This window comes from Anolis sagrei, chromosome 10 (genome assembly GCF_037176765.1).
Source record: "Anolis sagrei isolate rAnoSag1 chromosome 10, rAnoSag1.mat, whole genome shotgun sequence".
Lineage (NCBI taxonomy): Eukaryota > Metazoa > Chordata > Lepidosauria > Squamata > Dactyloidae > Anolis > Anolis sagrei.
Window position 1 is genome coordinate 20,010,378 of NC_090030.1, and position 14,649 is coordinate 20,025,026.

At 49.8% G+C, this 14,649-nt stretch overlaps 1 protein-coding gene across 2 annotated transcripts in view; it reads left to right on the forward strand.

Annotated features, from left to right (window-relative positions):
- The window catches only part of FRMPD3 (FERM and PDZ domain containing 3), a 55,100-nt gene that overhangs the window by 31,032 nt on the left and 9,419 nt on the right, over positions 1 to 14,649 (forward strand). For both annotated transcript variants that reach the window (XM_067471588.1, XM_067471589.1), the window contains exons 2-13: positions 887 to 1,041; positions 1,930 to 2,032; positions 2,368 to 2,413; positions 4,638 to 4,742; positions 5,136 to 5,243; positions 6,207 to 6,338; positions 6,600 to 6,719; positions 7,826 to 7,962; positions 8,163 to 8,289; positions 8,936 to 9,025; positions 11,035 to 11,214; positions 13,408 to 13,555. In XM_067471588.1, the coding sequence (XP_067327689.1) occupies positions 894 to 1,041; positions 1,930 to 2,032; positions 2,368 to 2,413; positions 4,638 to 4,742; positions 5,136 to 5,243; positions 6,207 to 6,338; positions 6,600 to 6,719; positions 7,826 to 7,962; positions 8,163 to 8,289; positions 8,936 to 9,025; positions 11,035 to 11,214; positions 13,408 to 13,555 (1,444 nt within the window). In that variant the 5' untranslated portion in view covers positions 887 to 893. The remainder of the gene's footprint in view (positions 1 to 886; positions 1,042 to 1,929; positions 2,033 to 2,367; positions 2,414 to 4,637; positions 4,743 to 5,135; positions 5,244 to 6,206; positions 6,339 to 6,599; positions 6,720 to 7,825; positions 7,963 to 8,162; positions 8,290 to 8,935; positions 9,026 to 11,034; positions 11,215 to 13,407; positions 13,556 to 14,649) is intronic.

Below are 14,649 nucleotides of genomic sequence, written 5' to 3' on the forward strand. Positions count from 1 at the left end.
TTTCAGTCCTGCCGGCACAGGGGTTTAACCCACTGCACCACCGGAGGCTCCTTTTGCTGGTAATTCTTTATTTTTTGAGCTCTAGCTCCACCGGAGCCCCCAGTGGCAAAGCAGGTTAAACCACTGAGCTGCTGAACTTGCTGACCGAAAGGTTGGCGGTTCAAATCCAGGGAGCGGGATGAGCTCCTGCTGTTAGTCCCAGCTTCTGCCAACCTAGCAGTTCAAAAACATGCAAATGTGAGTAGATCAATAATAATAATAATCATCATCATCATCTTTATTTATACCTCTCACCATCTCCCCAATGGGGACTCGGAGCGGCTTACATGAGGTCAAGCCCAAACAACAAATTACAATAAAATAAAAACGCAAACAATAAACACCAACAACATAATTACATAGAACATGTGAAAAACATATCAATATAAAATTACAATAGGCACAATCACAATGACAATGGGCGGGCTACATGTAATGGTTAAAAGAGAGGTACCACTCAGGTGGGAAGGTAATGGTGCTCCATGCAGTCATGCCAGCCACATGACCTTGGAGGTGTCTATGGATAATGCCGGTTCTTCAGCTTAGAAATGGAGATGAGCACCATCCCCCAGTTGGACACAACTAGACTTAATGTCAAAGGGAAACCTTTTCCTTTACTAGCTGCAACAGGGGGCATCCAGGTCCATTGGGGGCAGTGTTGGGGTTTTTTTTGGGGGGGGGGCAAAGTTGGGGTTGCCAGAGCCCCGGCTGATGCAGGTCTGCTTCTCGGCTGCAAGAAGCTCAGGAGGGAAGAGGGCTCAGGGGCTTTGACCACCAATATTGCTCTGGACTCTGATGCTGAGGCTGCTTTCTCTTTTCTTTTCCTGGCTGCCATCCACTTCCTCAGCCATGTGATGCCAGAGGAGGTCTGGGATGATATGGAATGTGGCCAGCTGCCTTCAGATGCCCTCCGACAGGTGAAGATCTTGCGTGACCCACTCTACGGATTTGGCTTTGTGGCTGGCAGCGAGAGACCTGTAGTAGTCCGCTCTGTCATTCCAGGTAGGCCTGGGGTCTCACTGTGTGTGGGCGCGCGCATGTGGGTGTATGGTGGCAAAAATGAGGTGGAGGGCACAAATGTGAGTCAAGGGTGGGCCTGAGCCACTGATTTTTCTGCACATGGCAGGAAGATCAGAAACCATGAGTGTAGTGAAGACAATGGGGAAACTATTCAAAATATCTGGGTTGCTATGAGTTTTCCAGGTTGTATGGCCATGTTCCAGAAGCATTCTCTCCTGACATTTCACCCACATCTATGGCAGGCATCCTCAGAGGTTGGAAACTAGGAAAATTGGGTTTATAGATCTGTGGAATAATGTCCAGAGTGGAGGAAAGAACTCTTGTCTGCTTAAGGCAAATGTGAATGTTGCAATTGGCCACCTTGATTAGCATTGAATAGCCTTGCAGCTTCAAAGCCTGGCTGCTTGCTGCCTGGGGAATCCTTTGTTGGAAGGTGTTAGGTTTTAGGCAAGAGTGCTTTCTCATCACCTTGATTAGCATTGAATAGTCTTGCAGCTTCAAAACTTGGCTGCTTCCTTAAGCGGCTGAGGGGGAAAATGAAAGGGCCTGAGGCTGTTAGGAATTGTGGGAGTTGAAGTCCAAAATACCTGCCAGGCCCAATATTGCCCATGCCTGGTTTATATGGAATAGAAGAAGAGTAGTGAAGCCAATGTAAATATTGTACAGAAGCTAAGAAAATTGTACTCATGTTTAATGATATAGACGAAATATGTGGTCTGGGTGATGGGTGGTGTGGTTAGGAGAGTTTTGACAATTGAAAAGTGATTATTAAATATTATTGAGGGGAAAAGACACCATAGGTGTAGCTGAAGACCCCACAACGGGGGCTTTACGCACACTCCTTACCCAGAATGGGCCTCTCTTTGGCAGGGGGGCCGTCTGAGGACAAGCTCTTGCCAGGAGACCAGATCCTAGCCATAAACGAGGAAGACGTGAGTGATGCCCCCAGAGAGAGGTTCATAGAACTCGTTAGGTAAGGAAAGCCCTTCAGGTGACAAGGGCTGTTGCTGTGAGTGTGCAAATGTGTTGGTTGGCACATACCGCCAGGCCCCACCCATCCTGTTGCCCCCGGATTCCCTCTTTCCAAGGATCGTGGCAAATGTGCCTTCTATGTGGGTTGCAGGGGTCCTAATGCCAAAAGTGAGCCCATCCAAAAAAGCCCCGAAAGCAACCACTGAGCCATGAATGGGCACCAGAGGACTGCATGGGGGCTCCTCCAAGGGCTGCCATGCTGTTTGGGTGCTTCTGCCAGGAGCTGCCTCCACCAACCAGGAATCTCCCCATCTCTCCTCCCCTCTTCTCTTGCAGAGGTGCCAAGGACTCCGTGGTGCTCACTGTGCTGCAGACTCATCAGGTGAGGGTCCGTTTTGGGACATGTGTGGAGGGGGGTGGAGGAGGAGAAGGGCACCTCCCAGTCTGTTGATCCCCTGTGGCAGTGCCAAGATGCTGATTTGCTGGCATCACTCAAATCTGGCAGCTCAAGGAGGTTCACAGCTGTGATCAGTAATGGTGGTGGTGGTGGTGGGGGGGGGGGTCGTTTTGGTCCTTCCGGGTGCTTCTACAAAATATCTGGCATTGGGGAATCTACGCTGTTAGGTTCAAAAATAACCCTCAGTTGGAGTGATTCCACCACAAATATAGCAGAGTACCAGAAGTAAACATCATAACCAGCAGAAACTTACATGTGGTGAAAGTGGGATAAACTTCTATTTGTTGGGATGGCACAGCATTGCAGAGTCAGAACTTTAGGTTCAAAAGTATTTAGTGAAGTAAAAGAAATACATCCTAAATTAGTGATTCCCAAACTTTTTTTTTTATCAGGGCCCTCTTTGAGCAGGTCCCCCCAACCAGAGACCACTTGAACAGGGACCACTTGACCAGGGACCACTCTACTACTTTGACCAGGGAACAGGTTCCCAAACTTTTTTTGACCAGAGCCCACTTTGAGCAAGTCCCCCCAACCAGAGACCACTTGAAGAGGGATCACTTGACCAAGGACCACTTTGACCAGGGACCACTTTCCACTGCATTAGTACCAAAAGGGGCAGGGCTGGTTAGATCTGCAGAAAAGATCAAAAATAAATTAAATTAAATAAAGAGAAAGGAGGTTAGCAGACCAGATTTTTGTTCTCATGGCCCACTGTTGGGCCACAGCCCACAGATAGAGAACCACAGAAAAGGTCTAACTAGCTTACTAAGTCTCACCTTCTAAAGAAGTAAAAGGGGGAAAAGTCCAAAATCCATGCAGCTACATTTTGCCTAAAGAGAGAGGCAAAATGCATCCACACTGGAAGGAAGGAAAGGCAGAAGAGACATTGACGGAGACCACATGGTCAACTCAGGGTAATAAAACTTAAAAGAGGAAGTTCTCTCACAGAATTCCATTCCTACATATTCAAAGGGAGAGGAGACAGTGGCTAGCAGGAGGAGGAAAGCCAAAGCCCATTTGGGAAATATGCATGGCAAAGAGGGGAAGGGAAATCCCTCAGCTTAATCCTATATGTAGTCTAGTTACTCACTGAGGACTGGAGACTTGATGACACAAGAGACTTGTGCAGTCCAGGAATGAAACTCAACACCTGGTTAATGCAAGGCCGAGACAGGTGTAGTTTCCTGGACAGGTTCCTTGGTGGAAGAGTCTTTCCAGTTGGAATGGGGAGAATTGGTTTGACTGCTCCTTTGGGGTCCTGAGCAGGGCTGAAGGGAAGGAACGCTCCCCTTGACTACGGTCAAGGTAGGCAAGTGCTGAAGGGGCTCTCCACCCTCCAAGCTTGTGCACCAGCTGCCCATACCTTGGGAAGTCAGACTTGGCCACTGTAGTCCACACGCTGGTTACATCTTGAATAGACTACTGCAACATGCTCTACATGGGGTTGCCTTTGAAGACTGTTCGGAAGCTTCAAATGGTTCAGCGGACTGCAGTCAAGTTGATCATTGGAGCGGTGTACAAGGAGCATTCAATTCCCCGTAATGTCGGCTCCACTGGCTCCCTGTCTGTTCCTTGCACTCCTTTAGCAGGAAGCCTCTGCCTTGGCCAGAGCATGGAATGAGGCATCGAGGGCAAGTGGAGGCCGAATTGCTTCTATTGCTGTGCACATGTGCATGGGGGGGGGGTCGAGGGGGCTCTTCTGACCGGTTCTGCCAGTAGCCCTGGGGAAGGGCTCCCCATGCCAGAGTGGCATTAGCTGGCAGCATTGGCATTCAGTGCCAGCAAACAGAGCCGGGGGCCTGGGTTCTCCAGAACCAAAAGAAGCAGAACGGATTGAACTGTCACACCGCCAGCAATGAAGATCCGCTGTCATTTCTGCTTTGGTGAACCTTTTGATCCTGGCAAAAGAGATCAATGGCGGGGTGAGAATTTCCCATCCTCTTTAAGGAGAAGGATTAAACTGCAGGGTTGAGCAAAGCCGGTGGTGGCCAGGCTGCCTTCTCTTCTCTTTGGACAGTAGCAAAACCAGGGCCATTCCAGAAGTAGGGCTTTTTTTTTTTTTTTTGGAGGGGGGATTCCCTTTATATGCATCCATGGGGTAGTCCTCTATCCAGCACCGGAAGTAATGTGACTCTACCTTCTCTTCCAGTCCCCAAAGTCTGCCTTCATCAGCGCTGCCAAGAAGGCAAAGCTGCGCTCCAATCCTGTGAAGGTTCGCTTTTCGGAACAGGTCACCATTGGCGAGACGGATCCAGTGAGTACACCCCTCTGCTACCAGTCAAAGCCACCCTCCATTCAGGCTCAGCAGATGCCTTGCTGTGTGCCAGCCTCCTGTTTGGCTCAGTGCCTCCCCTGCCACCCAGTCACCCAGTGAGACCCCTCTGGCCCAGGCAGGACAGCCCTCCTAATGGGAGAAATGGAATGTGCTGCTAAACTTAACCTCTCATTGGGCTGAGCAGCCCTTCATTTGCAAGGGGAAAGCTAGAGTTAAATGACAGTCAAGTGCCCGCACTGTCACCACCTGGCTGCCTCCTGTTTGCCCGCCTTGGATGCCTCCACTGTGACACGTTTGGCCTCGCTGGTGCTTTGGTAGTGCTTGGATTTCTGGGGCCCTGTGCATGCCGTGATGCCTCCCTTCCCTTTGCAGGACATGCTGAAGAAGGAGGCCCTGCTCCTCATTCCCAACGTTCTGAAGGTTTTCCTCGAGAACGGGCAGATCAAGTCTTTCACCTTCGATGGCCGGACCACGGTCAAGGTAGGCAAGTGCCGGAGGAGGGGCTCTCCATCCTCCAAGCCTTGTGCGCCAGCTGTCCCTACCTTGGGAAGCCACTGTAGTCCACACTCTGGCCACTGTAGTCCACACTCTGGTTACATCTCGAATAGACTACTGCAACATGTTCTACGTGGGGCTGCCTTTGAAGACTGTTTGGATGCTTCAAGTAGTCCAATGGGCCGCAGCCAGATTGTTCACCAGAGTGGTGTACAGGGAGCATTCAACCCCTTTGTTGCGCCAACTCAACTGGCTGCCAGTCTGCTGCCGACCACAATTCAAAGTGCTGGTTTAAGCCCATAAAGTCCTAAACAGTTCTGGCCTAGCTTACCTGTCTGAATGTATCTCCCCATATGAACCATCCCGGCATTAAGATCTTCTGGGGAGGCCCTGCTCTTAGTCCCACCTTCTTTGCAGGTGCGTCTGGTGGGGTATAAGGATAGGGCCCTTTCAGTGGTGGCCCCTCAGCTGTGGAACTCCCTCCCCAGTGATATTAGAGCAGCTCCCACCCTCCTGGCCTTCAGAAGGAAAGTGAAAACCTGCCTCTGGGATCAAGCCTTTGGAAATGAATCTATATGCAACAATTGCTCAAAATACGTGCAATTGTTCTTTGGAGCGACCCTGGATTATGATTGAAGACGATGTGATTTTAAGAGTGAACACAATGTTTTGTATGTTTTAATGTGCATTTAATTTTCATTTTCATTTTTTAACTTAAGTGTATTCTAACTATTTGTTGTCCAAAGGCATTGAATAATTGCCATATGTAGAGCCATCTTGAGTGCCGTTCAGGGTAGAGAAAGGTGGGATACAAATAGAGTAATTAAATAAATAATTGGCTCTGCCTGGTGAATTTCTCTCCCCATCCCTCCTGGGGTCCCCTGGGATCACACTGGGGCTGCCTCCTACTCTGGGCGCACCCCCACTTCCTTTTCTTTGTGTCACCAGGACGTGATGATGACGCTGCAGGACCGACTTTCCTTGAGGTACATTGAGCACTTCTCGCTGGTCCTGGAGTACTCCAGTCCCGAGCAGAGCCACAAGTTCCTTCTGCTTCAAGACAAGCAGCCACTGGCCCACGTAAGCAGCTGAGTCTCGGAGGGGAAGCAAAGCTGGTGCTAATGTTTTTTAACACACACACCCCCGTCAGTAAGGGGATGGACCAGGGTTGCAGGAGGTCTCCTGCCATGAGGGCAGTGTCTCTGTCCTGAGCTTCATGGCTGCTCCCATTGCCTGTGGGCCCATGAGGAGAGGAATAGGATCCAGACCCTGAAAATGCCCCCCATGACCTCCTCTCCTGAATGCTGTTCTATGCTGCTCTCTCATCCTATGCCTTTGCAGGTGGTGCAGAGGACCCACTACCAGGGCATGCGATGCCTCTTCCGCGTCAGCTTCTTCCCCAAGGAGCCAGTGGAGCTCCTCCGGAGGGACCCAGCTGCCTTTGAGTACCTCTACATCCAGGTGAGAGGAGGGGAGTAGGTTGCAGGGGAGGGGCTTTTCCTGCCCCCAGAGGCACCCCAATCCTGGATTCACCCCACCATCCCCTGGGCAGCCCTCTTTCTGGATGCATCAGGCAATTGTGACTCTTTTGGGCATGTTGGAGAATCTGAGCTGTTATGCCCAAAAATAACCCTCACTTGGGGTGATTCCACCATAAATATAGCATAATACCAGAAGCCAACTTCAAAACTAGCAGAAACATATGTGTGGTGAGTTAGGATAAACTTTCCCTTCATTGGATGGCACAAGATTGCAGAGTCAGAACTTTAGGTTCAGAAGACTTTATTGAAGTAAAAGAAATACATTCTTGATAGAAAAGGTCTTGGAGCTCACTAGCTTACTAAGTCTTCTAAGAAAGGTAAAAAGAGTAAAAAATAAGAAAAAAATCCATGCAGCTACATTTTGCCTAGAATGAGAGGCAAAATGCATCCTCACTGAAAGGGAGAAAAAGGCAAAAGAAGGAAAATGGAAAATGGCCACATGGCCAAGCCAATAAAAAACTTCCTTTTAAAAAAGAAGTTACATCACACAGATTCTATTGGGGGGAGGAGACAGTGGAAAGGGGGAGGAGCCAGTGGAAAGGAAGAGGAGGCAAAACAAAGCCATTTTTGGTAAACATGCATAGGAATGTAGGAAATGAATCCCTCAGCCTAATCCAATCTCTAGTCTAGCTATTCATTGACGTCTAGAGACTTGATGACACAAGAGACTTGTGCAGTCTAGGGATGAAACCCAACTGGTTGCAGGGGTGGGGCATTTCTTGCCCCCAGAGGTACCCCAATGCCGGGCCCACCCCACCATCCTCTGGTCAGCCCTCTTTCTGGATGCATCTGTCAATTGTGGCTCTTATTGCTTTGGCACAAGACGATGTGTATTTTGGGCAAGTCCCTCCCTTGATTCCAGCCAGCCACCTTGGTCAGAGCCACTCAGCTATTCCTGCGGACAAGTGAGGCATCAAAGAGGATAGGTAGAATAACAGAGAGGATGAAGACCCAAGGGGCAGCAGAAGTGGGTGGGAATACTTCATTAACTCAGGCTCTGACTGGCTCCCTCTGCATCTCCATCAGAGCCGGAACGACGTGATCCGGGAGCGGTTCGGCATGGAGCCGAAGCCGGAGATGCTGCTGGGCCTGACCGCCCTCCACATTTACATCACTGTCTCTGCCACGCGCCCCAGCCAGAAGGTCTCCCTCAAAAACGTCGAGTGAGTCTTGCTGGTCTTCCTTCCTTCTGTGCTAGTGAGAGAGAGAGAGAGGGAGGCCAGGCTTGCAGTGCCATGGGGCCATTTGGTCATAGGGACGAGCTGGGAGGGGGTAGACAGACATTTTGGGGCCCAAAAGAAGCCCCTAGATCCTGGCCCCTCTCTTCCATGGGTGCTGAGGCTGCTCCTCTCACTCTTTCTAGGAAGGAGTGGGGCCTGGAGCCCTTCCTGCCCCCTTCGCTGCTGCAGGGCATCAAGGACAAGAGCCTGCGGAAGTCCCTCTCCCAGCAGCTGAAGGCCCACCAGAACCAGCCGCCCTGCGGCACCAAGGCAAGATGCACCATGCGCTCCCTCGTCATCCCAATGCACCCCATCCTCATTGACAGAGCAACAATTTGGTGAAGGACTCGCTAGTTAACAGTGCCACAGAGAAAACAACAACAAAAGCCTCACCCACCAAAAGCCTTTGTTGTTTAGCACCCAAAGGTCCCCCCCTCAACACACATCCTTCTATGCGCTGCCTTGCTCTGTCATCCACATCCCTTGAGATAATTAAGACTGAAATGTGGATCAAAAGGCACCTGAAAGAGTTTTCACTTAATCTATTGCAATTTCTATGTCTTAAGATAAATTTAATAGGCTGATCTACTATGAAAAATGTACCTGTCACAACATCAAAGTCTTGAGCTAATTTCCCCTCCACTGATTCATTCTGAGCAGTGGCTTTTGAAGGCATTTGAGAACATAATGGCAATTCCTGTTCTGTTTTTATTAGGGGGGGGGGCAGTTCTTTCCGCTGTAAGAAGGAAACAACTGAGGTCCCTTCCACCTCTCCTTCTCTATGCAACCCCCAACCCAGCCCCTCTCTCCTCCACCATGGTATCCCTCAATGGGATGCCCAGAGGCTTCATCCCCTACTCAGCATGGAATGGCTTACTCTTGCACCCCCCCCCCCCCCGATGTGTCTCCTCTGCAGGTCTCCACCACCCAAGCAAAGCTCCAGTACTTGCGCATCCTGAATGAGCTGCCAACCTTTGCGGGCGTCCTCTTCAACACCGTGGGACTGGTACGGTCATTGGGGCCAAAGAAGCAGGGAGAAAGCCTGGGGAACTTGCAATGCATGTCTTACAGTATTGTCGAAGGCTTTCACAACCGGAATCACTGGGGTGTTGTGTGGTTTCTGGACTGTCTGGCTGTATTCTAGCAGCATTTTCTCCTGCCGTTTCGCCTGCATCTGTGGCTGGCATCTCCAGAGATCTGCTCTGATGGTAGTCAAGCAAATGGAGTATATATAGACAACTCTGAGGATGCTTGCCACAGATGCAGGTGAAACGTCAGGTGTGAATGCTTCTAGAACATGGCCATACGGCCTGAAAAACCTGCAACAACCCAGCCAACAATATATTGGAGTGTATATACGACTGCTCATTGAAGGGAAGCATATTAAAGGCCAAGATGAAGTATTTTGGCCACATCGTGAGAAGACAGGAAATGCTGGGGAAAAAGGAAGGAAAAAGGAAGAGGGGGCGACCAAGGGCAAGATGGATGGATGGGATCCTTGAAGTGACTGGATTGACCTTGAAGGAACTGGGGGTGGTGACGGCCGACAGGGAGTTCTGACATGGGCTGGTCCATGAGGTCACGAAGAGTCAGAAGAGTCAGAAGCGACTGAATGAATAAACAACATATATACTTGTGGAATGTTCTGGTTGGGAAAAAAAGCCATTGTCTGTTAACTAGTGCAATCGAGTGCAATTGGCAAGCTTGATTTGCATGTGTTGAGTGGGACCCATCCATTACCGTATGAATAACGATGAAGATAGCATTGTCAATTAATGAGGGCATCTGCCTAGAAGTAGCCTGGCCTTTGTTCCATATTGTCTGGAGACATCCTTTGTCTGGGTGGCGTTTACTAGCCCTTGATTGCTTGCTGCCTGGAGACCTCCTGTGTCTGGGTGGTGTTCATTAATTACTGTCTTGATAGAGCCCCTGGTACTGGCAGGACTGGTGACCGAAAGGCCGGCGGTTTTAAAATGGGAAGCAGGGTGAGCTCCCATCTGTCAGCTCCAGCTTCTCATGTCGGAACATGAGAGAAGCCTCCTACAGTATTGTAAAACATCCCCTGGGCAACGTTCTTGCAGATGGCCAATTCTCTCACACCAGAAGTGACTTGTAGTTTCTCAAGTCACTCCTGACAACACACACTGTCTTGATTCTACATAGAAGTAGCCTGGCCTTCATACCTTTCTGAATTCTATGCAGATGTCCTCACTAATTGACTATGCAATTTTCATGGTTACTCACATGCAAATTGGTGGATCTCACTCAACACATAAAAATATAGTGTGCTATTTGTACCCCTTTGCAGTAGCTTAACAGACAATGGGTTTTCTCCCGCGTGGAACATTCCACACATATATACACTCCACTTCCATTACTACCATCAGATCTCTGAAGATGCCAGCCACAGATGCAGACGAAACGTCTGGAGAAAATGCTACTAGAACCCGGCCATACAGAATGGAAACCACAAAACACCCCAATGCATGTCTTGCCCTTTGCACTTCTCATAGAGCAGGGTCTTAGGCTAGCTAGACCCCCCCACACACACACACACACACACATACACACACACTCCTCTTGCCTCCCAAATCTCCAATCATGCTTCCTGCTGCCTTCCTTCCTCCTTACTTCATTTTGTAGGGTTTCAGGCACTATTGCAGCCCCACTTTCTGCTCATTCACACACACACACACACACACACACACACGGGGTCACACGCAGTGGCCAGGATTTGCAGCCCTGGGCCTGGCCGCTGTTTGAAACGGGGATGCTCAGGGATGCCACATACCCCGCTCTGAACCACAGCAGCTCCTTAGGGCAGAGCCCTTCTGCCCACTTGGCACCCAGTCTGTCGGCAAGAATCCATAGTATTACATAACATGAATTTTGTTCCTGGGTTATACATGTCATGTCCAAATTGGCTTTATCATAAAAACATGGGAAAAGTGTATTAAACTCTGAAAACTGACTGTCCCTTAACCCTGCCTAACCCTTCCCATTGGCCTCCCACAGGACGAGAAGCAGCCGGCCACCACGCTCCTGGTGGGGCCCCGCCATGGCATCAGCCACGTCATAGACCTGAAAACCAACCTCACAACTGTGCTGTCCGAATTCAGCAAAGTCAGCAAGATCCAGCTCTTCCGGGAAAACCAGGGGGTGGCACGGGTGGAGACTAGCATCCTGGATGCCAAGGTAGGTCTACCAGCAGCCCCTCTCCACACCGACTGCAAGAAGAGAAGCTCTCTTGGCATTGATGGGGGGTGGGTCTCTTTGCCCCCCTCCCCACAGGGATCCCCCTGGACTGGCCAAGCATTGGGAACAGAGCTTGACCGAAGCAAAGCCAATGAGGAAGAGGGGGAAGTCTGGGATGCAAGGAGAACGCCTGCCCTATTGCTGGGGAGGGGGGCAACAATGCCCTGTGCAAAGCAGATAACTAGTCCAAGAATCCTTTGAAGTCGGGGGGGGGGGGGGGAGAATGGGTGGATTGTTGGGGAATCTGAGCTGTTCGGCTCAGAAATAACCCTCAGTTGGGGTGATTCCACCATAAATGTCACAGAGTACCAGAAATAAACTTTATAAGTAGCAGAAACTTAAGTGTGGTGAGCTGAGATAAGCTTCTCTTCTTAGGATGGCACAGGATTGCAGAGTCCCCACTTTAGGTTCAAAAAGATTTATTGAAGTAAAAGAAATACATTCTAGATAGAAAAGGTCTTGGAGCCAACTAGCTTACTAGGTCTCGTCTTCTAAAGAAGTAAAAGGGTAAAAAGTCAAAAATTCAGGCAGCTACATTTTGCCTAAAAAGAAAGGCAAAATGTCTCTTCACTGAAAGGAAGAAAAGGCAGAAAAGACAATAGCAGAGACTGCATGGTCAACCCAAGGCAATAAAATGTAAAAGGGGAAGTTCCCTCACAGAATTCCATTCCTACATATTCAAAGGAGGAGGAGAGAGTGGCTAGCAAAGGAGGAAAGACAATGCCCCTTTTTTCATGTCAGGAGCGACTTGAGAAACTGCAAGTTGCTATATCTATGACTGGATGGCTCTTGGTCAGGAGGGCTTTGATGACATTTTCTTGCCCTGGTGAAGGGAGTTGGACTGGATGGCATTAAGTATTTTCTAATGGTCATGGGAGTTCTGTATGGGAAGTTTGCCCCAATTCTGTCATTGGTGGGGTTCAGAATGCTCTTTGATTGTAGGTGAACTATAAATCCCAGTAACTACAACTCCCAAATGTCAAGGTCTATTTCCCTCAAACTACGTCTGTGTTCATATTTAGGCATATAGAATATTCGTGCCAAGTTTGGTCCAGATCCATCATTGTTTGAGTCCACAGTGCTCTCTAGATGTAGGTGAACTACAAATCCAAAACTCAAGGTCAACACCCACCAAACCCTTCTAGTGTTTTCTGTTGGTATGGGGAGTCTTGTGTGCCAAGTTTGGTTCAATTCCATTGTTGGTGGAGTTCAGAATTCTCTTTGATTATAAGTGAACTATAAATCCCAACAACTCAACTCCCAAATGACAAAATTCTAATTTTTTGAGTGATGGTCACTTCTTGTGTTGTGAGACATTTTGTTGCCAAATTTGGTGTGATTTTGTTCATTGGTTCTTTTGTTTTTAAGGTACTCATTATGCACAGAGCATTTTTTTATATATAGATAGATAGAAGATTGGGGGTGGCAAAATACTGTATGTTTACCATTGAAAATGGAGCCCCCGGTGGTGCAGTGGGTTAAACCCCTGTGACGGCAGGACTGAAGACCGACAGGTTGCAGGTTTGAATCCGGGGAGAGGCGGATGAGCTCCCTCTATCAGCTCCAGCTCCCCATGCGGGGACATGAGAGAAGCCTCCCACAAGGATGATAAAAACATCAAATCATCCGGGTGTCCCCTGGGCAACGTCCTTGCAGATGGCCAATTCTCTCACACCAGAAGCAACTTGCAGTTTCTCAAGTTGCTCCTGACACGACCAAAAAAAAAACCCATTGAAAATGACCTAGGGCCGCCTCTGCATGTTGTCTTCTGGAGTGGGATGAATTGGGCAATCTGGTGAAGCTCTCCTGAGCATTGGGAACCTTGTTCTCTTCCTCTTTTCCCATTTTGCCAAATCAGGAAGTTGGGGCAAGCCTAGCCCATCAACTCTCCTTGGAACCCCAACTCCCGCCCTCGGATCCCCACCACTACTGCTCTGTCTCCCCAAAAGGCCCTGCAACTTGCCTTTCTCCCGCCCCCTCCCTCTCCCTCCCTCCTTCCTCCGCGCAGCAGCCAGATTGGTGCCCTCCTCCAGGGACTCAGGTGGCATTGCATCCCTCCTTCCCCGCCTCCTCCTCTCCTGCTGCCTGCTTCCCGGCTCTGCTTCTGATGGCTTCTCCATCTTCCCTTCCTAGCCGCTGGTGCTTTTGATGGAATGGCCGGAGGCCACCAACTTCGCCTGCCTGATTGCCGGCTACTGCCGCCTCCTTCTGGACTCCAAGAGGACGATGGTCTTTGCCCGACAGCCCAGCCAGCCCCCACCGACACCCCTTATCAAGGCAGGTACGTTTCAGCCTCTCCTCTTTGCCCTGCTGCCACCGCCTTCTCCTTCTGCCCCAAGAGTGGTGCTCAGCCGGGGATGATGGGGGAGGTGGTTCGGCCAGAATACCCCCCACCCAAAATTATATGGGCAGAAAAAAAATCCCTGCTTCCCCTGGCTCCTTTCTGCCACTCACCAACAATGTGGCTGGAGGGACACCGATCCCAAGGGGAGTTTCTGTGTGGGTGTGTGGAGTGGGGGGATCCTGCCCCAGAAGAATGTAGAGTCAGATGGTGCTTATAGAGTTGCACCCTGGTTGCACAATGCCACCCCAATGCAGAGCTGGGAGGCTGTGAATCATGCAAATGTGCAGATAATAAACAACCGTGCGCACGTATGTGGTCGGTGGCATCACATGCATAATTCTGCTCCTCTAACATTCAGCAGAATACAGATGCTGAGATTCCCCTGGTTCCAAAAGCCGGAGAAGCAGTCACATGCCCACGGGAAGCTATTCATACATTCAGCACTGCAAAGCCTTGCCACTGGTGGGGGAACTGAGTGGTTAGAAGCACCCAACAACACTCTTTCCAAGGGTCAGGTAGACGACCCCCCCCCCCCCCCCAGGGCCATTTTCGAAAATTTGTGCTTGGGAGGCAGTCATGGAAGCCCCGTCCAAGCCTGATTGGAAATGAGTTGCTGTGAGTTTTCTTAGCTGTCTAGCCATGTTCCTGTCACATTCTTTCCTGACGTTTCGTCCACATCTATGTCAGGCATCCTCAGAGGTTGTGAGGTCTGTTGGAAACTAGGAAAATGGGGTTTATATATCTGTGGAATAATGTCCAGGGTGGGAGAAAAAACTCTTGTCTGTTTGAGGCAGGTTTTTGTTTTGTTTTTGTTTGTTGTGTCAGGAGCGACTTGAGAAACTACAAGTCGCTTCTGGTGTGAGAGAATTGGCCGTCTGCAAGGACGTTGTCCAGGGGACGCCCGGATGATTTGATGTTTTTATCATCCTTGTGGGAGGCTTCTCTCATGTTACCGCATGAGGAGCTGGAGCTGATAGAGGGAGCTCATCCGCCTCTCCCTGGATTCAAACCTGCAACCTGTCGGTCTTCAG